The sequence below is a fragment of the Dendronephthya gigantea genome, unplaced genomic scaffold (genome assembly GCF_004324835.1).
Source record: "Dendronephthya gigantea isolate DGI-Jeju-01 unplaced genomic scaffold, DenGig_1.0 000140F, whole genome shotgun sequence".
NCBI classification, from domain to species: domain Eukaryota; kingdom Metazoa; phylum Cnidaria; class Anthozoa; order Malacalcyonacea; family Nephtheidae; genus Dendronephthya; species Dendronephthya gigantea.
In genome coordinates, this window is record NW_021163150.1 from 402,861 (window position 1) to 426,226 (window position 23,366).

At 35.2% G+C, this 23,366-nt stretch overlaps 5 protein-coding genes across 9 annotated transcripts in view; all 5 read right to left on the reverse strand.

The window, feature by feature from the left end:
• The window catches only part of LOC114536595, a 107,333-nt gene that overhangs the window by 64,516 nt on the left and 19,451 nt on the right, over window positions 1-23,366 (reverse strand). The window lies entirely within an intron of this gene.
• On the reverse strand, window positions 861-2,005 carry LOC114536598. Its single transcript, XM_028557955.1, has 2 exons — window positions 1,920-2,005; window positions 861-1,668 (listed from the first exon to the last, which is right to left on the reverse strand). The coding sequence occupies exons 1-2, from the start codon at window positions 1,990-1,992 to the stop codon at window positions 1,343-1,345; spliced, it is 399 nt and encodes a 132-aa protein (XP_028413756.1). The 5' UTR covers window positions 1,993-2,005; the 3' UTR covers window positions 861-1,342.
• Window positions 2,111-7,987, reverse strand: LOC114536571 (vascular cell adhesion protein 1-like). Its single transcript, XM_028557915.1, has 4 exons — window positions 7,909-7,987; window positions 2,841-3,107; window positions 2,298-2,549; window positions 2,111-2,148 (listed from the first exon to the last, which is right to left on the reverse strand). The coding sequence occupies exons 1-4, from the start codon at window positions 7,985-7,987 to the stop codon at window positions 2,111-2,113; spliced, it is 636 nt and encodes a 211-aa protein (XP_028413716.1).
• LOC114536593 (opioid-binding protein/cell adhesion molecule-like) lies at window positions 8,626-15,227 on the reverse strand. 5 transcript variants are annotated; one of them, XM_028557945.1, is made up of 9 exons: window positions 14,878-15,227; window positions 14,342-14,416; window positions 13,702-14,031; window positions 13,008-13,289; window positions 11,698-11,946; window positions 11,279-11,437; window positions 10,518-10,915; window positions 9,432-9,711; window positions 8,626-8,695 (listed from the first exon to the last, which is right to left on the reverse strand). In XM_028557945.1, the coding sequence occupies exons 2-7, from the start codon at window positions 14,400-14,402 to the stop codon at window positions 10,581-10,583; spliced, it is 1,416 nt and encodes a 471-aa protein (XP_028413746.1). In that variant the 5' UTR covers window positions 14,403-14,416; window positions 14,878-15,227; the 3' UTR covers window positions 8,626-8,695; window positions 9,432-9,711; window positions 10,518-10,580. The 5 variants fall into 5 exon arrangements, with proteins under 5 accessions (XP_028413746.1, XP_028413749.1, XP_028413745.1 ...); XM_028557948.1 differs by lacking the exon at window positions 8,626-8,695 and having other exon boundaries at window positions 9,190-9,711; window positions 13,008-13,208; XM_028557944.1 differs by lacking the exon at window positions 8,626-8,695 and having other exon boundaries at window positions 9,190-9,711.
• On the reverse strand, window positions 16,107-22,972 carry LOC114536592 (titin-like). Its single transcript, XM_028557943.1, has 12 exons — window positions 22,886-22,972; window positions 22,490-22,612; window positions 22,171-22,251; window positions 21,496-21,828; window positions 20,707-20,979; window positions 19,509-19,631; window positions 19,191-19,271; window positions 18,524-18,856; window positions 17,788-18,060; window positions 17,469-17,510; window positions 17,313-17,393; window positions 16,107-17,067 (listed from the first exon to the last, which is right to left on the reverse strand). Exons 2-12 carry the CDS (start codon window positions 22,542-22,544, stop codon window positions 16,802-16,804), a joined length of 1,941 nt encoding a protein of 646 aa, XP_028413744.1. The 5' UTR covers window positions 22,545-22,612; window positions 22,886-22,972; the 3' UTR covers window positions 16,107-16,801.

Genomic DNA, 23,366 nt, shown 5'->3' on the forward strand with positions numbered 1-23,366 from the left:
TGAAACTTTAACACAACGAAGAAAATAACGTCCTTTCTTATATCTGTCCTTAAAAAAACTTCAATTCGCTTTTTTAAACGATTTCTGACCGCAGTGCATTCTGGTAAAATGTGCATATCGTCAATTACAACGGGCTGTAATTACATGTTATGTATATGTTAAACATTGACAATGTTTTTAATAGATAATCGTAGACGTAGTCAATAAAGTCAGACGAGGTCATGCGCATGCAATGACTTGGATGTTAGTTATGACAAGTAACGTGAATGTCAACCATCATCAACTTATAAGCTTGTTTTAATTAACCAATACATTTGAAGTGAACTTCAAATGTCATGCAGTCCTGAAATACACGATAATTTCAAAATAACATACCGCTTCTTTAACTATATTTCCTTTGCCTAGAACTGATCAAGTTAGGCTCCGACTAGTTTCATTCGTGATTCACTTCCTGGTTGGCAACTTTGACTGAGTATTTACAGGGCAAAACCGCAGCCAAGAATTCCTTGATGATTTTTTGAAATTCCTTGATAGAAATTTATAGGGCATATTACGTAATATAGAGTGGTTTACATTGACACAGTTCTGATCTTTCAGGATTGCTAAATGAGAGTCTGTAAATAAAGTCGAGTCAGTTTTCGGTAAGTTTTCACTCTACCTGAGTCCAGCCATGCAGTTTCTATTTGACCTGCTTGACCATAATTATTAATGGCGAGAGTTATTATAACACTAAAATCGATCGATTGCGAGGTAAGAAAAGCTTCAGTACTCTCTTACTGGATATAGGCCTGCTAAAAATGAATATTAGAATCCATGTTCCAGTTTCCAGATCACTTGAATGTAAATTATGACAATTATCATAATTACAATTATGTCGTGTAAATTTAATCTGTTTTTTTTATTGGGAGTCCACCTTCTGCTTTAGGCACGTTTCATACGCCGTACGTATTTCACATGTGTCGAACACATTATAAAGATGAGCTGGAATGTCTCATGCAGGTTGTTTTTAATGTTTTGGAACATATATAAAATACGGCGTACTGGAAACTGGCCTTACATGCATGAAATTTCGATCCGGACTTAGGGATTTTTTTCACGCGGAACTCATGGAGCCAATGGAACAGAGTTACTGAATGTGTACATTATCTGGCCTAAACCAGGGAGTATTCCAGGGTTATTTTATTAAGGGAGGATATTCGACTTCTTTTTATAAAAACCAGAGGTCCTCTCTGTAATTATGAAGTAAGGCAACAATCCGTTTCTAACATCTTCTAGCATCATTAACTATATCTTCTGCATAGTCTTCAGTCCCATTTGTATCCTGTATTCCAGCTTTACGATTTTAGGTTAAAGACTGATAATTGCTCTCGATATCCCTGACTTTGTTCAACTCGGTATAATTTGACTCATCGTTATTTACACCATCATTTCTTCCAGCATTCCCACTCAATGATTGATAATTGTCTTCTTTGTTCATTTTCTTAAGATCTAGCTCCTGATAAGTTGAATCTTCTGTCGTTTTTTGCACCTCTGGGGTTCGTTCAGGCTGCGTAAACAACTTACGACGCGAATATGAAACAATGTTGGAAAGAAGAATTCCAATAACAATACCAGACACCAAGGTTATGACAATTATATACCATTCAGTTGTACCGGATTTAACATCTTCTGAAAAATCGAAAATCATAACACAGACTTAAACCTAAACCAATCGTTTTACATTTTTCCGAATTATATCAACTGGACATGACGATTTCACTCAAATCTATTAGCCAATGAAATGTTGTGAAATCAACATTCATACATGCATTCTATTCTTCATATCATGCTTAACGGTTAATATATTCTTCTTATAACACCTATACTCGATATTCTTTTATCAAAATATTACTACTACTTTTACAGATACGTTTGGTTACCTGATCTACTTGTTGAAAGATTAATAGACGTCGGGGTTATATTCGTGTTCGCCAATGACCGTGTTGGCAACATCGTTGCAACTTGCTCTTGCATTTCTGGAATTATTTGAGATTTTTACTAAATCGTCATGAAAATGGCAAGGCGGCTTGATACAACAGATCTTAATCTAGAGACTTGCTTACTACATTACTTAAGTCGCATAAGCTGGTCCTAACAGGAATAATATGTCTATATCAGATGTAGTGTATCTAATATACATTGGATACCCAAAGGTTTTTTTAACCAAGATTATTTTCGGTGATACAGAATCTGAAGGAGAAAAGTTAACTGATGCGTCGACATAAAACAAACGAATGCATAGGCTATATAATCCTCACCTTCAACAGCAAAAATAGCAAAGGCAGCATCATTTCCCAATTCATTTTTTGCAAAACATTTGTACGTTCCAGCATCATCCCACTTCACCTTACATATGGTATATGTCCTGTCGTTACTGACAACTTTGGTATCATTATGAAATATGGTAAAACGTGGTTCAGGAAACCCTTCTGACGCACACGTTATGGTTACTGATTTACCAATTTCAACTGATTTTTGAGAAAACCTGATGACTGTATTCACAGGTTTAACTGAAAGAATGAACAGAGTCAGCAAACTGAAGTTTTTTACTGCATGTTACTTACTAGCGAACAAGCAAATAGCTGCTTTTCATTTGTTTATCGGTGTGGCAATTATTACATTATATTTAAAAGCAGTAAATTGTAAATATATGTACTATTTTTAAGAGTTTTTGCAGCTATATATATAGCTATATATGTATTTCAGTAGTCATATCTAATTTCGAATTCAAAATTTTACAAATGTACTTGAGAACAGTCTATATGTCAACTGAATAAAAAAAATGACAATGATATACTTACAAATGTCTGTTATTCTGATGGACTCTTCATCCCGTGCTTTAACGTGACTTTGGCCGACACAAGTGTATCTTCCACTATCTCGCCCGTTAAAATTACGAAAGATTAATGTGTTTACATCTTTACCTATTTCACTAATCTGGGTGCCATTTTTATACCAAGTACACTCTGCTGGAGGATTGCCACCTTCACATTTACATTCACATACGACATCATCACCTTCCTTAACGATGAGTGGACTGGAACAATTTACTGTAACATTTGGTTTTGCTAAAAAAAAATAAAACGATGTTTATCTATACTGCGAGTTTTCATGTTCATCAAAATTGAAAAGGATGATTTCTTGTATACATATAGCTTTTTTTCCATGAATACATTAATTAAACCTTTTCCAGGGTAGTCCCTTCAGCGACCACTCAATTTTATTACTGCAAGAGTCCTGGTTACTATGAAATACACCACATGCATGCAGACAACTGCAAATCATAAATCTCCATATTGTAAGCTATAGATAGCATTAAAACTAATTAATTAAAACTCTTATATGATGGGCTTGGCGCCCTATCTAAAAGACCGACAGGTGATGGAGTGCATGCAATATGGGAAAGCTACGTGGTCAATGGGCAGCAGCAATTTTAAAACTAACAAGACCGAATACCCATGCAAACCACAAACTGTCAGTTTAAGCGTGACATCCAGAAGACAGAGCTCGTTTAAAGTTGAAAGGTATTTACAGAAGTGTTCTTCTATTTGTTTTCTATAGAATTATATATATATATATATATATATATATATATATATATATATATAATATATTATATATATATATTATATATAATATATATATATATATATATATATATATATATAACCAACAAGTATTCCCACACTGCTCGGTAGCAAAGACATATAGGAAACAATTGTAACTACCACGGCCAGAAGTAAAACTAAAAGATTTTATTAAAAATATACTAAGCTTAAATTTTCGGCCACATGCCGCAGCCTTCTTCAGAAATTCTTCTGAAGAAGGCTGCGGCATGTGGCCGAAAATTTAAGCTTAGTATATTTTTAATAAAATCTTTTAGTTTTACTTCTGGCCGTGGTAGTTACAATTGTTTCCTATATATATATATATATATATATATATATATATATATATATATATATATATATATATATATATATATATATATATATATATATATATAGTATATATATAGAGTAGCTGCGACTATACACAATGGTACCCTCAAAAGTTTTAGTCCTGGGGCACTCATTTGTTCGTCGCCTACAGTGCGATCTGAAACACAAACGGGATATTCGCATGTGCCCAACCTTTAAACTCAAGGGAACAGCGAGAGTTTCTCTACACGGTATAGGGGGTAGAACAGTGGAGAAGATCCGCAAATTTGATTTAGTCGTAGTTTCTCGGTGTGCCCCAGATATTGTTATTCTGGAGATAGGCACAAAAGATTTGTCCACGTTAAGGCCCGAGATTGTCGGTTCACGAATCGACGACTTGGTTGCTCCATAGCTGGATCAATACCGCGTAAAATTAGTATGCGTATGCGGTATGCATGATTTTCTCGCGAAAAAACAACCCTCTTTTTCAAAAGCAGCGTTTAATGCTGAATAATCCATTTTAATCCATCCGTTTAATCCATTTTTATCGAATCGGGCAATATAAATTATATACTGAAGTTTCGGGGGGCCATTCTTCAAGCAATTAAAGTGTTATAAAATTCTGTAGATAACAAGCTGTCCCACGTTACATTTACTTTTCTAACCTTGACAATGGACAAACTTTACTGATGTAGCGCTTTAGCGCCTTTATCTATTCTATCTTTATCTCTTATCTATATGAGAGTTCTCACACTGTGCATGAGTTTTTTGTTGGCCATATGATGACGCGACTCACAAAGTGCATGTCCGCAAATGGGAACCTCACTAACAACCTTAACGCAGCCTTCCATGGGATGCCTTCTCCATTACTTCCCGTGTATAATCTTTACGTAAACATTTTTTACCCCGCTGGTACGATTACAGAATGCAAAAACAACTGCATAATGCCATGCATCATTTCCTAGCTAGTGTTATACGATCAATAACAGAATTTTTTCATCGAAACTTGCCTGCAATATAAACCACAACTTCAGAAATGCCACCGCCTGTTGCTCCGAGATTAAATTTGTATGTTCCATCGTATATCTCAGTGACGTTGTGTAAAATCAGGGTTGCTGGCGGTTTTACTGACACTCGAGGTAAGCTGCCGTTTTGTATTTGAGGAGGATTATTAAAAATAATTGTTGCAATTCTTTCTTCTGCTGACCCGTCGCTACTTTTGAAACTCCAAATCCGAGAAACAATATCAGTCGCATCAGCATATGTCCACTGTAATCTCGCAGTTGATCCCTTAGAAAATACGAACCTGGTCCTACCAGATGGTGGATATATCTTTCCTAAACAAAAAATTATCATTTTTAAAGTCGTTTATTTGGAAATTAGAGGGTTTATGTGTATCATAAATCGAGTTGTGAGCGCTTGCAGAAATGTATTTTTCACCCTTCATGCATGCATGGGGAAGAAGTTAACCTTTTATATACGTCTGCACGCAGGCTAGTATTATTTGGACGCAGTATACAAGCGTGCAGGGAAAAGAGATAACTATATATAGATTGGAAGTTCTCGCGTTTTTTTAATATATTTTGTAGGTAGGGTAGGGCTTTCGACAAATAATATGGCGGTAATTCAAGCCAAATCTGATTATGGGAATCAGTGACAATGAAAACCGCCAGTTGCACAACACATTCACGTCATAACATACGAGTTCTGGAGAATCTTTATACATTTAACTGCATGTTAGGGTTCCTGAGAATTGCTACACTTTGACTTGTCTTCAATAATTTTAAATTGCTCGCAAATATACATTACAAGGAGAACTTTAAAGCAGACATATCACTCACACTTACCAGTACACGAAAACAAGATACAACTGAGACCTACTAAAATAATAACACCAAAGCCAGACATTTTTTTGACGATATTCAATCTGAAAGAAAAATTTGAACTCACGCAACATATTACTGTATATGAAGCATTAAATTGGAAATCATCTTAGGTTGTTTATACGCTGCATTCTTTTCAACTATTTCGAGGCTGCCTTTCTTTCGTGGATACAAAAAGTGCAATGTTTTTTCACCATAATTCTACATTCAGCATTGAAGCGCGGTAACCATTGAACCCTCTTCTTCGGCACCTTAAGAGATATAGCGCGGGGGTCCCAAGCCCACTTCGAATTTTCCCAGTCTGAGTTGCAAAAATTTCAACCTCTCAACATAATAATTTACGTCGAAGCTGGGTTTCTAATATGGACACCATTGACACTTCGACCGCATGATTCTCAAGATTAGATTTCACTTTTATAAATTACGCGTTCGTAATATCATCAACCAAAATATAAGGGGCAGCATTGCCGTTGAATATGTGAAGTCTGCGAAGACAGTCAATCTCACATTAATACAAAAGTGAAAACCCAAATGCCTTAAAAATTAGCTACATGCAAATAAATATTTGTGCGAATTCTATATCCTAAGCCTACAATCTACGACTCGGAACTATTGCAGAGAATGTTATATTTTTAGACACATAAAAGGAAACAGTTAGATCCGGGAATCATCACTGACAAAGTTTAATATTATTAGGTATATAATGGTTAATAATTTGACTATCGTTCTTAGGTAATCAATCGATATTTAATTCTATGGATAACAACAGGACAATTCTTTGCAAAACCACAACAGATGCTACCATGTCTGAATTCGGTGTTATTTCATTCCATCTACCTCTCAATTCCTTATTTGTTGACATTTCATCAAGACAAAATTTCAGTATGTTTTCCTTTTCCCTGAGAATATTATCCTCATGACTGAGACTGGTAGTACAAAGGGGATGACTGAGACTGGTAGTACAAAGGGGATGACTCAGACTGATAGTATGAAGGGGATGACTCAGACTGATAGTATGAAGGGGATGACTCAGACTGATAGTATGAAGGGGATGATTCAGACTGATAGTATGAAGGGGATGACTCAGACTGATAGTATGAAGGGGATGACTCAGACTGATAGTATGAAGGGGATGACTGAGACTGGTAGTACAAAGGGGATGACTGAGACTGATAGTGCGAAGGGGATGACTGAGACTGATAGATACTAAAATCCAAAGAGATATAAAAAGTTAAAGGGGTTGACAATGACTGATATTACAGTAATTATAAATAAATAAATAAAAGAATCCCTTTTTTAAATTTATCAATATTATGGAAGTTTATAAATAAATACTAGTGACTGTAAGAAGCAGAAAGAAAAAATATGTAATTTATTAATGTGGCCATTTAAAAATACTCTCACTCTGTCAGTCGGTGTTTTGTTGATAAATTATTATCATCATTGATGATTTATTTATATTTATATTATCATTATCATATGATTTAGAGATTTAGTCTAAATTCGCGACATACTGTATATTGACCATTCAAAATCCACAACAGATATCCTTTAGTATACGTTCAGTTGATCGTAAACATAAGTTTGCATCAAACTAACGCGAATGAAGTTTTATATGACGGTTTTTTGCTTCGATTCTGCAACCAGCCATACTGGGGGATTGTTGAGACTGGGGGAGAACTGAGCCCGCACTGCTACGTGCTCAGTCATCCCCCTACAATGCACATGCGCATTAGGTACAAGGGGAGCGTTGAGACTGGGGGAGCTCTGAGACCGTGACACCGGACTTAATAGAAGTTCAGTCAATTTGTGCAGATAAATAAAAAAAGGATTGACGTGCTCATAAATAATAAAATTGTAGTTGCCATTAGCCTGTTTCGTATCTTCCCCCAATAGTGAGAAAACTGCTAGTGCGGCTGTTTTGCTGCTGAAAATCACTGGCGAATCGTCGTTAACAGTTTCCTTCGCTGGCACTTTATCTTGCCCCTTAAAGATAACATCTCTAGCTCTCTTTACTGCCCACCCAGCATGGCCCCGGACAGTGTCATTGTCCTGGTGTGCATTACTTGTAGAAGATGAATCCCCCGTATCATGAGAGAACGAGAAATGCTCATCATTATGCAAAAACAACAGACTCGTTACCATACTTCCGCATCACACATCGATCGGCGCGCAATGAGCGCGTTGCACCGCCCTATATATAAGCGCCCTGGATAACAACGTTGGTGAACAATCGCCAAGCAAGCTAATGCACAATATTATTAGCTACATACCAAATATTGCTGACAATTGGATCCAACAATTAGCTACGAAAGTGTTACTTTCATGTCTTCCTTGTCAATCTACTTCCTGATACATTGTCATTGATTTCGTCGACAGCACATGGCATTATAATTGCATAGGTTTAACAAAAAAATCTGTTGACGGAATTCCTTAGGAAGTTTTTGAAATTCCTTACGGTAGTTCTCTGCAATACAATTCCACTATCACTTCCGCTTCATTTATATACAGGGCGTATCTTGAATCCAAATACAAAAGAACTTCTTCACGCAAAATTTATTATAATACATCCAAACGTTTCGCTGATTAAGGCTTCATCAGTGGAATGCAAAGTCAACAAAGGGGTACCATCTACATTGCTGGTTATAGCCTAGCATTGTTTTATATATGTCTTCTTTGATCGTTGATAAGTAAAATCTTCTGTGTACCTGATGTCTTGATACACTCACAACTCACAAGTACTCTCGAGCGATCCTCTCTCAATGTTATCCATTATATATGTAAATGTTTGGAAAGAATGTTTGTTTTATATATAAGATCAGTTGTAAACATCGCTCCCATTATGACGTCATCCTATAAAGTAATGTAACCTGGTGACGTAATTTAGTGCTTACGAAGGCTGATGTAACTGTTCGTATCCTTTGATGTTGTAATAAAACTTTCATGAAGTGAAGAATGCTTTGAAAAAATAAATTTTAAGGTTTTTGCTTGTAAATATAGTAAGAAGGGATTGAAATTAAGGGTATCGAAAGTATTAGCTTTGAAAACATACAGGACAACTGTAGATGCGAGAGCTAATTACAAGTTTATGTTAATTTATGTTAAGTGCATGCTTCACTGTATAAGATTTTGGTTCGTGGTTTCTGGGGCTTTTTGCGTGCAAGAGATATCATAAGGATATCATACGGATGCTTGAACGGCTCAGCACATTTAGTCAAGTACCGTAGCTGAACCTCATGCAGAACCAGAATAACGTTACACTACATAACAAAAGGTTTAAGTATTCCTAAGTAGCACTAGAAGATGGGTTCAAATTGCAAAGATGTTCAGGACGCGTGAGCGATGAATGTGAAAATTGACGGGTACAAAACACTTGACAATATATGTAATTGAGTTGAATGTTGATGTTTATATTTAAAAAGCTACAATTCAAAAGCCATATACTGAGGAATTTTTTAATGTATAGTTCGAGAGCATTTGCTTCACTTAATATTTTCAGATACATGCGACCTGTCCCAAAAAAACCCAGGCATATACACCCACTTGGTTTCTGCAGAAAACGAGATCGTATTGCATGATATATTCTTACCATAAGGTCTTACTTTTACTTCGATTGATTTTTCATCCGTTGCATTTATGCAGCTTTGAGCTTTGCATGTGTAAGTTCCGCTGTGTTCTGCATTGACATATTTATGTTAGACGCAATAATTGTTCTCCTTTTCCTGTCTCACTAATCTTGACGTCATTCTTATCATACCAGGTAACATCAGCAGTCGGCCTTCCACGTTCTGCTTTACATAAACATGTGAAATTATTGGCTTCGTTTACTGTGCTTGGATTGGAACAACTGAATGTGATATTTGGAGTCACTGAAATGTAATGAGAAGTCATGTAGACTTACAATATTAACTAAAAGTGAACACCTATTTTAGCTTTTTTGATAAATGGCCACATCATAAAGAGTTCGGCAAATCATATAAGATTGGGTAGTAAAATAGTGAAATATTAAGACTACGCATGCAATTAATTGCTGGATTAATTGCTAGAACACAATAAACCTTTTCAGCTTGCATGCAAATTAATCCATTTCAGATGTCGTGACCATGGAATAGCCAATAAAACTTAACCATTTCAGACCATGTGATTTGAAATGGTTAATTTGCATACAAGCTGAAAAGGTCTATTGCTACGCATTGCTGTTCATTTGCAGCTTTTTAATAATTTCTGCTCGAACACAATCATACCAACGTATTAACATTTGCTTTCCTTTAGTTTATCGAAAATTTTACGATTAAAATTTTACTCTTTAATGAAATATAATACATATCGCATTAAACATTTGGCACGGTTCTTCCCACTTCGCCTACACTCATATGACGTTTTAGGTGCCTCCGACAAAGATGCGATTCTATTCCACCCAATTTTAAGATGGTTGACGCTCTTTGCTGACCACTTTCAAAATTCTGGTCTTCTATATACGAGACGAATTGCAAGTTACTGTCACACGAACGCAACAATTGCTAATTTATATAGTAAAATTCAAATTAAATAGAGAGATTGTGGTATATAGCCTTTACATTGAAAGATAGTATAAGACTGTCGAGAATAAGCATTGGGATGTGCATGTGCATGTTTAGGCCCATATGGCTTGAAGAATAATTAAAGTATTACTGACGCTGTGCTTTGGATCCCGGTCCCTCGCAAAGGGCACAAAAAATCCGACATCAACAAGTCGACTTCAAGTTAAAGATTGATAGTTGTTTTCAACATCTCTGGTTTTGTTCAACTCTGCATAATTTGACTCATCGTTACTCGCAGCGTCATTTCTTGCAGCATTCCCTTTCAATGATTGATAATTATCTTCTCGGTTCATTTTCTTAAGATCCAGCTCTTGATAAGTTGAATCAACTTGAGCTGTTGGAGATTTAGTTTTTGATTGCTGAGGTTTTCCTCTTCTGCGACGAACACGAAAGACAACGTAGGAAAGAATTATTCCGACGAGGATCCCAGACACCAAAGTTACAACAACGATATACCATTCAGTTCCACTACTACATTTTTCTGAATTGTTTCCTGAGAATATGAAGAAACGGACTTATAAATTGATTACAATAACGTAATTAATAACATTTAAAAAGGACAATTCCTTTTCTGCAGCGTATTTGTTATTCAGGCAAAATAATTTTTATACAATTATTTAAAATAATTATTCTATATATTACTTTCAAATCAATTTATTATCAACCAAAGAATGGCAGACGTCTCAAATCTTGAAATCTTCATTGGATCGGTTAATTGGCGTGTTATCCAGCTAAGCATTTTACTCGTTTCCTGCATTACAAATTGATACCTACAGATTACGGGACTCGTCAATTAATTACCAGGCCGGATTACACGTCAACCCATCAATGAGGTCTATAAATATTGAGGCAGTACCTCTTTTATTTCTTGTCGGAGATGCAGAGGTAGTTGTAGGTGGCTTACAGGTAAGTGAACAGGTAGTCGAAACCACAATTCTGATCGTCTCCATACTTGTGCTCGATGCTATTGGTTTACTGTATGATGATTTCATTTGCTGCGTTGTTAGTTGTGCTCCTTCATGTACGTCAGCATTATTAAAAAGAATATATAAAAGAATAATAGTTATAGGCGTAAAATACTGGCGCATAGAATAGGAACACTGGCTCACACACACTGTACAGCCCTTATACCTCAACTTTCCCCGGATATTACGATATATATTACATATAAGTATGAATATAAACGTCCCAAAAATGAAACATGAGTTTGAAGCAATTTCATTTAACTACCTCCAGAGAAAAATTGAAAATCTGTCTTTTAATAATTAACCTTACCAACAACAGTTAAATTGGCAAAGGCTGAATCGCTTCCAAGTTTATTTGTTGCAACACATTTATATGTTCCTTTGTGAGTGTAGCTGACATTTTCTATAACATGCGTCCTTCTGTTATCGATATGGGAACCATTATGGAATATGGCATAACTGGGTTCAGGAAGACCATCTGATTCACACGTAATGGTGACTGATCGACCGACCGCAGCTTCTTTTGGTGTGAATGTGATGTTTGTATCCCGAGGTTTATCTTCGAAGAAACACAATCCTTTGGTTAATGATGCACAAAATTTTATATCAATCTATTTACACGTAATCCAAATGCTCAATTCCTTTCAATTCTTCAAGAAATTTATAAACAATTCACAATTATAAAAAGAACAGGAAATTCAGAAACCCATGATACAGTGTCACAAGAAGGCCATGGACCCACAATGCATGCATGCCAATGAAATTGTCTTCTATATCAGAATTACTTTATATAATTATATTAAGCCACCGCGCAAGGTGGTGCAAAAAAGTGCAGCCGTTTGACTTATTATAGAGAAAAAAGAAAAATACCCTAGTACATGAACATCGCTGAATCCCGACATAAATTTTAACTTAAATTTCTGCTTATAACACGAAGTTTTAATTTAATTTTTAAACATAATTAGTATAACCGCGGAGATATCGGTAAATCAATTTTATTACGCATTTGTGTCAGACTTCAAAATTTTCGAAAATTATTGCATGAACTCATTTTTCATTTAACTGCTTTGTTTCTAACTTTTTTAAGCTCTTCGAATGATAATAAAATAAAAAATAGATGAGGGAAACCACCCATTATACATGTTTAATCATAGGCTACATAGTAAAATGTGGGACAATTTAGATGCTAACATTTATCAAAACAATTTAATAGGCTAATTTTTACCACATTTTCGTATTTGTCAAATTTTGTATTAAATTCTACAGTATTTGGTGATATCCCAGTGAATTTTGCACGTATAATTAAACGTGGTATACTTCAAAATTAAATTTATCCTTTTTTGAATCAGGCCGGTACACTTTACTTTGGCTACGTATTTCGAAACATGCATGAACATGCACTCAATAGGGTTATTACTTAATTATTGCCGTGTATAAAAATGATTCCGTTCATTTACATTTTTCCAATTGAATTCGATAATAAGGGGTTAGGATTTGATGTAGGATTTGATTTTACTAAATGTTTTCATATATGACGACCTGTTCGAAACAGAAAAAAAACCCAAGCATAAATATATGCTACACCCACTTGACGAACAATCGTACTGCATATATACTTACAATTAAGTCTTACTTTTACTTCAATTGATTTTTCATCCGTTGCATTTATGTGGCTTTGCCTTTGGGCCTTGCACGTGTAAATTCCGCTGTGTGTTGCATTAACATTGATTAAAGTCAATAATTTTTCTCCTTTTCCTGTCTCACCAATCTTGACGTCATTTTTATCATACCAAGTAACATCATCAGTCGGCCCTCCATGTTCTGCTTTACATAAACATGTGAAGTTAGCACCTTCGTTTACTGTGCTTGGATTAGAACAACTGAATGTGATATTTGGAGTCACTGAAATGTATGATGAGAAATCGTATCGACTTACAATAATGACCAAAAGTGAGCACCCATTTCAGCTTTATATTAAATGGCCATGCACATCTAATTTAAGTGAGAATTTTACATGCGACTTAGGAGCGCGATATTATGCACTTATTTGATATGTTTATACAACTACATGCATGGTGTTTTATGTCCACGTAGCCTGCTGTTCATCTCTTTCACATTCACAGCCGTTTGACACACTTAATTGTAAGTTCTTCTGCGGTCATAAAAAGCTCTCATGCTGGCCAAGAACGGCATGGCCATTCTGCATGGCATCAGCAACGATATGTTTCCCTATTTCGTGAAGAATTCTACAGAAACCTTGAATCTTCGAAAAGTTTGGGAAGCTTTAAAGTTTACATGAAAAAGAGGAACTTGCCTACAATAATAACGACAACTTCAGAAGCGAGGGATGAAGTCGCAAAAAGTAGAAACTTGTATTTTCCATCATAACTGTTATTAACGTTCTTCAAAACTAATGTTGCTGGTTTTTCTACTGCAACCTCAAGAAGGGCGGTCTCAATAATAATGCCACCATCACGACTAATACTAGCAAGCGCTAGCCCCTTAAAGGAACCATCAGTGCTTGTGAAACTCCAATCTCGAAAACGAACAGTTGATATATCATCATCAAATGTCCAGTTTATTCTCGCAGTAGACCCGGGTAGGAAAACCAAGTCGCTTCCATTAGATGGTGGAAACACAGCTCCTAAACATCACAAAAAAACAAAATGGGGGCAAACATTTATATATTCATGTTAATAGACCGTAAAAACAATAAATTTCAAAAGAACCTAACTGTAAATTACATGAATATTAACCCTCCCCGATTTCAGGATCTTCAAGTAACTTACGAGGCAAAATTGGCATGGATTCTGTTCACGGCACTGATCTTTCTTATAAACTGGGTGGTAGAAATTTTCCCTCATTCGCGAGAGATGTTGAGTACAAGTATATGTGGTAGAAATTCAAATATATATTTGATGTGCGCAGAAAAACGGAAAACTGAGATCCCAAACCTTGACTTGAAAGCAGCACACATGTAAGGCCAAACAGAACTAAAAAACCAAATCGAGCCATCGTGAACGCTAAACCTGCATAATGATAAGAAATAATTTCTGTCACACGGCAGCTTATCACTTTTGTATTATATATTTAACCGTATTCCTTTGTATATACTAAACCTGAAGTTATCCATGCATGCCATTGCAAAGGTATGTTTATTTAAATGTTCCATGCATTCAGCTTATGAGACTACCGGTCTGATATGGATGATACTCTGAGAAAATGCGGAGTAAAGATCATGTCTAAAACGATTATATACTTGACATCCTTCGACTGGCTGTTCACCTTGATCAATATTTGGACGAGGATTTTGTTACTAGTCTTAAAATACGTAGTCGGACAGACATTGACCTCGAATGTGGAACTAGCAATGACAATGTTCGCCCGCGCATAAGCTTATTTCAACCAATACCTTTGAGGCTAATATTACACAAATATGCCCTTTCATTTATGTGTCAATACAAAGATACAAAATTTTATAATAGCATACCGCCAAGACAACCATTTTTGCTTTGACTAGAACTGATCAAGCTGGCTCCGACTAATTGATGCTTGTTAGTTGTTTCGCTTCCTGGTTGGTATAACCACACTGATATGGCCAATGCCTAGAATTCCTTGATAAGTATTATAAAATTCCTTTATTGATCGGCAAAAGTGGCTGACTCCTCCGCAGTCCCTTAACATGACTCATATCAGTGATATTTATAGATCAGTGGTTAAGAAAAATATCTAATGTTTCATTTTAATTTCATTACTCGTTCGCATAACACCAAAGGCCGATGGGGCAAATGGACAAGATGCTAAGCCATTCGTAAATACTCGGGGAGATAGCGCTGTCTGCACTGATATACAGGGTGTCCCCAAAAAAACGCAACCACTTAAATATGCAAGAATATTAATATTGTTCGGGTTTGCACCATAGTTCAGCTAAAATGACTTTTAGCATTGTAAATGAAGGATTAAGAGAAGATTTCAATTCCCAGAGGTGCTTATCTATTGCGCTTTAGAGCTGTATTAATGTTCTGCATATTTAAGTGGTTGCTTTTTTTTTGGGACACCCTGTAGACCAAAATAAGCATCGAAATTATTAGGATATCGATGTTACTGTCTCATATATGTAGTTTTCTAATTATGTAAGTCTTTTTATGTCCAAACTTGACCTGAAATTTCACAATTTTAAACTATAGTATACAAAAGAACTAAATACAAAAAAAACAGAGAATTCAATAAAATATTCGGGTTTAAAGCCCGCTGCACACGTGAGCTATTATTAGCTGAGCTAAAGACCTCGCGTGGCTGTTAGCTCAGCAAGTTACTCTCGTGTGCGGATAGTTTTTCGTGAGGAATATCACTGCCAGGATCATGTTATATACTCATGTGTAATAGTATATGCATGTATTGCCATTGCCATTGTAATCGTCGGCAGTGCTTGTTTTCAATAATATTAATTCAATAATAACATGGCAATTTCATATCCAGTCGCCTTTTTTCTTTAATATATATTTGAACTACTCATAACATAACTTCGGATATTATTTTGTTTTATAACCCTTATATCCCAGTCGAAGTCAGACAACAGCTATGACTTTGAATGTTAAACAATAGCGTCGGACCCATAACTCCATAAGCAATGTTAATGGTCTTATTTTAGCCAATACATTTCAAGTTAATATTGAACAAATACTCTTCTGCAATACTAGGATTTATAATAACATACCACTTTTACAAACAAATTTTCTCAGCCTGAAACCGATCAAATGTGCCTCCGACTAGTATGATCCTTTATTTCACTTCCGCGTTGGTAACCACACAGCCTGAGCATGCCGTCGGCTTTAGTCGAAGCCTAGAATTCCCTGATAACTAAAATTCTCTGAGAGTTTCACGAGTTGCACGTGCATTCATAAATAGTAAAGGCAGTGGAACTCGAAATTCAAGGCAGTAAACATAACAGTCTGCATATGTAAAGCACTTGATTTAGCCGTTGGAAAGCAATAAAACAAAAAAACTTTACCTTTGATTCCTTGATGCCGGCTCTAGTTAACCGATTAACTTCTCTTTACTTAATTGCTTTCAAAATTATTTGCTAAAAATTGCTAATTTCAGGGAATTAAGGTGGGGGGACGTTGCTCCACTATATCTGGTAGAAATTGCCCATTTCGTACATCAAGATATTATTCCGGCTCATTTAAAGATTGAAGAATAATTTTTCCAACATTAGGAAAAAATAATTCTCATCAGTTGTATCAAATCTAGGATTTTGAGTGATAAATATTTCTTATTTTAAGAAATTAAGTTCTAAGCGAGATTTTGTTTTCTAGAGTTTGCACAAGAACATTTTTCTTTGCTTAAGAAAAATGTTCTCTGCGCGTGCATCTTTTCAAATAACATGGACGAGAACGATTTTAAAACATCAATCATGCATTATAAATCACAAGCCAATGATTTTGATATTCATCAAAAACTTGACTCCGTCTCCGTTCTTCATAACGCGTTATTCCAAGAAAAACATCCATTTTTGAATTGGCAATAAAGATCGCTGTGATTCCGTTTGTTGATGTGCATAATAAGACATCATGCCTTGTTGCAGTGTTACCTTTTACTGAAGGTGTGGGAGAAATGCTCAAGCTTGATGTCTTTATAGTCGATGATATCGATGGCAGCATGATTGATGATGACTGTCCTGTTATAGTTTCGCAATACATAAAACAAAAAAGAACTAATTAAGTTTTAAAAAATAATAAAACATCAACTATGCCATTATGAATCGTAAGCGGATAATTCCGAAATTCATAAAAAAAAAGCTAGACTCTCCATCAAAACACCCACGTTTAAGTTATCCAAACAAAAACGTCCGTTTTGAAAAATTGTTAAATAAAATCATTGTAATTCGGTTTGTTGATGTGCATAAAGACATCGGCGTCTTACCTCTTACTGAAGATGTGAGAGAAATGCTCGAGCTTGATGTCTTTAAAGTCGTTGATGGCAGCATGCTTGATAATGACGGTCCTGAAGATGTCGGAGAAATATCCGAGCTTGTTACTGTTTGTGATGACATTATAGTCCCTGGTTCATAAATTATACCTGGGCTCTTTGAGAATTTGATAACTACATTCGAAGGTTTGGCTGCCAAAAGAACAAAACCATTATTGTAAAAATACTACATGTATATACACCCAAAAATTTGTTGCATAAATTCACCTGATGAGGCAAGCACTGTTTGTTAACATGACATGCATGCAAGTTTTATATTTGCAGACTTGTTTTTTAGGGTTTTAAAACACATATTTTACTAACATATACTCCGCAATGATTTTAGCCTCTATATATATAATATGTGTTAGTTTCTATATTATGCTTTTCTGCATGTTCAACTACCCTCTCGAGTATTTTATATACTCACAGAAAACTATTACTTGGCATGATTTTTCGTCTGTATAATTTTGATGGGGGTAGCTTGTGGCTTCACACTTGTATGTTGCATTGTCTGTTCTACTAATATTTGAGATATTCAATGTTTGTCTTTCTATTCCAACATCAGTAATTTTGACTCCATTTTTAAACCAGGTAACATTAGCAGGAGGATTTCCACCTTCACCTCTGCATAGACACGTGAAGTTATCACCTTCATTTAGCGTGACTGGACTGGAACAATTCAATGTCACGGTTGGCTTCTCTAAAATATATTGACATACCAATTATACAGTATGGGTACTTAATTGTTATAGATTAAGTCAATGTGAGGTATAGGAGAACGCAGAATAAACACAAATTCATGGACGTGTTATAAATGATAAGGAAAAGATTAATTCACTCAAAACCCAAGTTTAACAAAGCGTTATTGTAATTCATATGACACCGTTAAAGCTCTCAGAAAATTTCACTTAGTTTTGTTTGCAATCAGGTAACTTTTCAAAAAAACAAACATGCTTGTTTTTGCCATACAATCAACCGTACTATATTTTAGGCCCAAAAATGTCTCTGCATACCCGAAACCCTAAACGCCGCAATATCCCTTTATATTAATTGTGGCATGTTTTAAGTATAGTTGGGTTTGTGTTCAAATGATATGTTTCATATTTTGGTCAAGACCAATCTTTGAAACTGGAAAATTTAAATCAATAAAAGACTGAACTTGCCTGCAACGAAGACGACAACTTCAGACAAAGAGCTAGCTGTAGATGCTGTAACAGTGAATCTGTATTTTCCATCATAACGGCGATCAAGATTCTGTAAAATTAATGTTGATGGTTTTTCTACTGCAATCACAGGAAAGCTAACGAGTATCGTAGGGCTATCATCACGAATGATACGAGCAAGCACTACTGAACCGAGAGTAGCGTTTGTACTCGTGAATTCCCATGACCGATAAAATATAGAAGATATAGAGTCATCAAATCTCCACACTATCTTTGCAGTTGATCCAGGTAGGAAAGTAAAAATGTTCCCACTTGATGGTGGATAGACAATTCCTAAATATGATAATATTGCGTTATTTTAAGAAATTAAGTTCTAAGCGAGATTTTGTTTCCTAGAGGTTGCACAAAAACATTTTTCTTTGCTTAAGAAAAATGTTCTCTGCGCGCGCATCTTTTCAAATAACATGGACGAGAACGATTTTAAAACATCAATCATGCATTATAAAACACAAGCCAATGGTTTTGATATTCATCAAAAACTTGACTCTGTCTCCGTTCTTCATAGCGCGTTATTCCAAGAAAAACATCCATTTTTGAATTGGCAATAAAGATCGCTGTGATTCGGTTTGTTGATGTGCATAATAAGACATCATGCCGTGTTACCTACCTTTTACTGAAGATGTGGGAGAAATGCTCGAGCTTGATGTCTTTAAAGTCGATGATGGCAGCATGCTTGATAATGACTGTCCTGTTATAGTTTCGCAATAAATGAAACAAAAACTAATTAAGTTTTAAAAAAGTAATGAAACATCAACTATGCCATTATGAATCGTAAGCGGATAATTCTGAAATTCATCATAAAAAACTCTCCATCAAAGCACGCACGTTTCAGTTATCCAAACAAAAACTACCGTTTTTGAAAAATTGTCAAATAAAATCACTGTAATTCGGTTTGTTGATGTGCATAAACACATGGGCGTGTTACCTTTTACTGAGGATGTCGGAGAAATGTCCGAGCTTGTTACTGTTTGTGATGACATTATAGTCAATGGTTCATAAATTACACCCGGGCTCTTTGAGAATTTGATAACTACATTCGCAGGTTTAACTGCCAAAAGAAAAAAAACCATTATTGTAAAAATATTACATGTATGCACCCGGCAAAAATTTGTTGCATAAATTCACCTGATGAGGCAAGCATTGTTTCTTATCATGACGTGCATGCAAGTTTTATATTTGCAGACTTGTTTTTTAAGGTTTTAAAACACATATTTTACTGACATATATTCCGCAATGATTTTAGCCTCTATATACAGGGTGTATAAAAAAAAGTAGACAATTTTGAAATGTTTAGAAAACTATAAATTTATCAAAATATCTCATAGATTTGTGCTAGTATGGGTATTTTACCATCTTCAGGTCATTCTAACACTAAAAACAAACAGAAAAATTAACCTCGAAAAATGGAAGAGCGGTTTGTGGAAGCATCATTTTGAATGGCTTGTGCAAACATGAATGAGAGGTTTAAAATCCAATTTGAATTCAAGGGCTGAACGTTTGGGTAATTGTTTACAAAGAATCGAAATTTCAGAAATTTTGATGAAAATTAAGTCAGCCGCGCAACTGCGTAAACGTGGGCTTTTTTCCGTTTAACTCGCAGCTTGAGTAACTTTTTTCACAACACCATTGTTAGCTTAATCACCCGAGCAATCACTCATGCATGAAATCATTCGTGCATGAAAAAAGTTACTCAAGCTGCGAGTTAAACGGAAAAAAGCCAACGTTTACGCAGTTGCGCGGCTGACTTAATTTTCATCAAAATTTCTGAAATTTCGATTCTTTGTAAACAAATACCCAAACGTTCAGCCCTTGAATTCAAATTGGATTTTAAACTTCTCATTCATGTTTGCACAAGCCATTCAAAATGATGCTTCCACAAACCGCTCTTCCATTTTTCGAGGTTAATTTTTCTGTTTGTTTTTAGTGTTAGAATGACCTGAAGATGGTAAAATACCCATACTAGCACAAATCTATGAGATATTTTGATAAATTTATAGTTTTCTTAACATTTCAAAATTGTCTACTTTTTTTTTATACACCCTGTATATAATATGTGTTAGTTTCTATATTATGCTTTTCTGCATGTTCTACTACCCTCTCGAGTATTTTATATATATACTCACAGAAAACTATTACTTGGCATGATTTTTCGTCTGTATAATTTTGATGGGGGTAGCTTGTGGCTTCACACTTGTATGTTCCATTATCTGTTCTACTAATATTTGAGATATTCAATGTTTGCCTTTCTATTCCAACATCAGTAATTTTGACTCCATTTTTAAACCAGGAAACATTAGCAGGAGGATTTCCACCGTCACCTCTGCATAGACACGTGAAGTTGTCACCTTCATTTAGCGTGACTGGACTGGAACAATCCAAAGTCACGGTTGGCTTCTCTGAAATATATTGACATACCAATTATACAGTATAGGTACTTGTTATAGATTAAGTCAATGTGGGGTATAGGAGAACGCAGAATAAACACAAATTCATAGACGTGTTATAATTGGCAAGGAAAAGATTAATTTACCAAAACCCCCGGTTTAACAAAGCGTTATTGAAATTCATATGACACCGTTTATTTTTTGTTTGCAATCAGGTAACTTTTCAAAAAACAGGCATGCTTGTTTTTGCCATGCAATCAACCTCGTACTATATTTAGGCCCAAAAATTTCTCTGCATACCCGACTATAAACGCTGCAATATCCCTTTTCTTACAACCGTGCTCGTCAATTAAATTTCTCAGGTAATTATAAGTCATTGAAAACCACCAATAAATTTTATTAATAATTATATTAATTGTGGCATATTCTAAGTATATTTGGGCTTGTGTTCAAATGATATATTTTATATTTTTGTCAAGACCAATCTTTGAAACTGGAGAATTTAAATCAATAAAAGACTGAACTTACCTGCAACGAAGACGACAACTTCAGACAAAGAGCTAGCTGTAGATGCTGTAACAGTGAATCTGTATTTTCCATCATAACGGTGATCAACATTCTGTAAAATTAATGTTGACGGTTTTTCTACTGCAATCACAGGAAAGCTGACGAGTATCGTAGGGCTACCATCACGATTGATACCAGCAAGCACTACTGAACCGAGAGTAGCGTTTGTACTCGTGAATTCCCATGACCGATAAAATATAGAAGATATAGAGTCATCAAATGTCCACACTATCTTTGCAGTTGATCCAGGTAGGAAAGTAAAAATGTTCCCACTTGATGGTATATAGACAATTCCTAAATATGATAATATTGCGTTATTTTAAGAAATTAAGTTCTAAGCGAGATTTTGTTTCCTAGAGTTTGCACAAGAACATTTTTCTTTGCTTAAGAAAAATGTTCTCTGCATGCGCGCGCATCTTTTCAAAAAACATGGACGAGAACGATTTTAAAACATCAATCATGCATTATAAAACACAAGCCAATGGTTTTGATATTCATCAAAAATTTGACTCCGTCTTCGTTCTTCATAGCGCGTTATTCCAAGAAAAACATCCATTTTTGAATTGGCAATAAAGATCGTTGTGATTCGGTTTGTTGATGTGCATAATAAGACATCATGCCTTGTTGCAGTGTTACCGTTTACTGAAGATGTGGGAGAAATGCTCGAGCTTGATGTCTTTAAAGTCGATGATGGCAGCATGCTTGGTGATGACTGTCCTGTTATAGTTTTGCAATAAATGAAACAAAAACTAATTAAGTTTTAAAAAAGTAATGAAGCATCAACTATGTCATTAAGAATCGTTAGCGAATAATTCTGAAATTCATCATAAAAAAACTCTCCATCAAAGCACGCACGTTTAAGTTATCCAAACAAAAACGTCCGTTTTTGAAAAATTGTCAAATAAAATCACTGTAATTCGGTTTGTTGATGTGCATAAAGACATGGGCGTCTTACCTTTTACTGAAGATGTCGAAGAAATGTCCGAGCTTGTTACTGTTTGTGATGACATTATAGTCTCTGGTTCATAAATTATACCTGGGCTCTTTGAGAATTTGATAACTACATTCGCAGGTTTAACTGCCAAAAGAACAAAACCATTATTGTAAAAATACTACATGTATACACCCAAGATTTTGTTGAATAAATTCACCTGATGAGGCAAGCACTGTTTCTTATCATGACATGCATACAAGTTTTATATTTGCAGACTTGTTTTTTAGGGTTTTAAAACACATATTTTACTAACATATACTCCGCAATGATTTTAGCCTCTATATAATATGTGTTAGTTTCTATATTATGCTTTTCTGCATGTTCTACTACCCTCTTGAGTATTTTCTATATACTCACAGAAAACTATTACTTGGCATGATTTTTCGTCTGTATAATTTTGATGGGGGTAGCTTGTGGCTTCACACTTGTATGTTCCATTGTCTGTTCTACTAATATTTGAGATATTCAGTGTTTGTCTTTCTATTCCAACATCAGTAATTTTGACTCCATTTTTAAACCAGGTAACATTAGCAGGAGGATTTCCACCTTCACCTCTGCATAGACATGTGAAGTTATCACCTTCATTTAGTGTGACTGGACTGGAACAATTCAATGTCACGGTTGGCTTCTCTAAAATATATTGACATACCAATTATACAGTATAGGTACTTGTTATAGATTAAGGCAATGTGAGGTATAGGAGAACGCAGAATAAACACAAATTCATGGACGTGTTATAAATGATAAGGAAAAGATTAATTTACCCAAAACCCATGTTTAACAAAGCGTTATTGTAATTCATGACACCGTTTATTTTTTGTTTGCAATCAGGTAACTT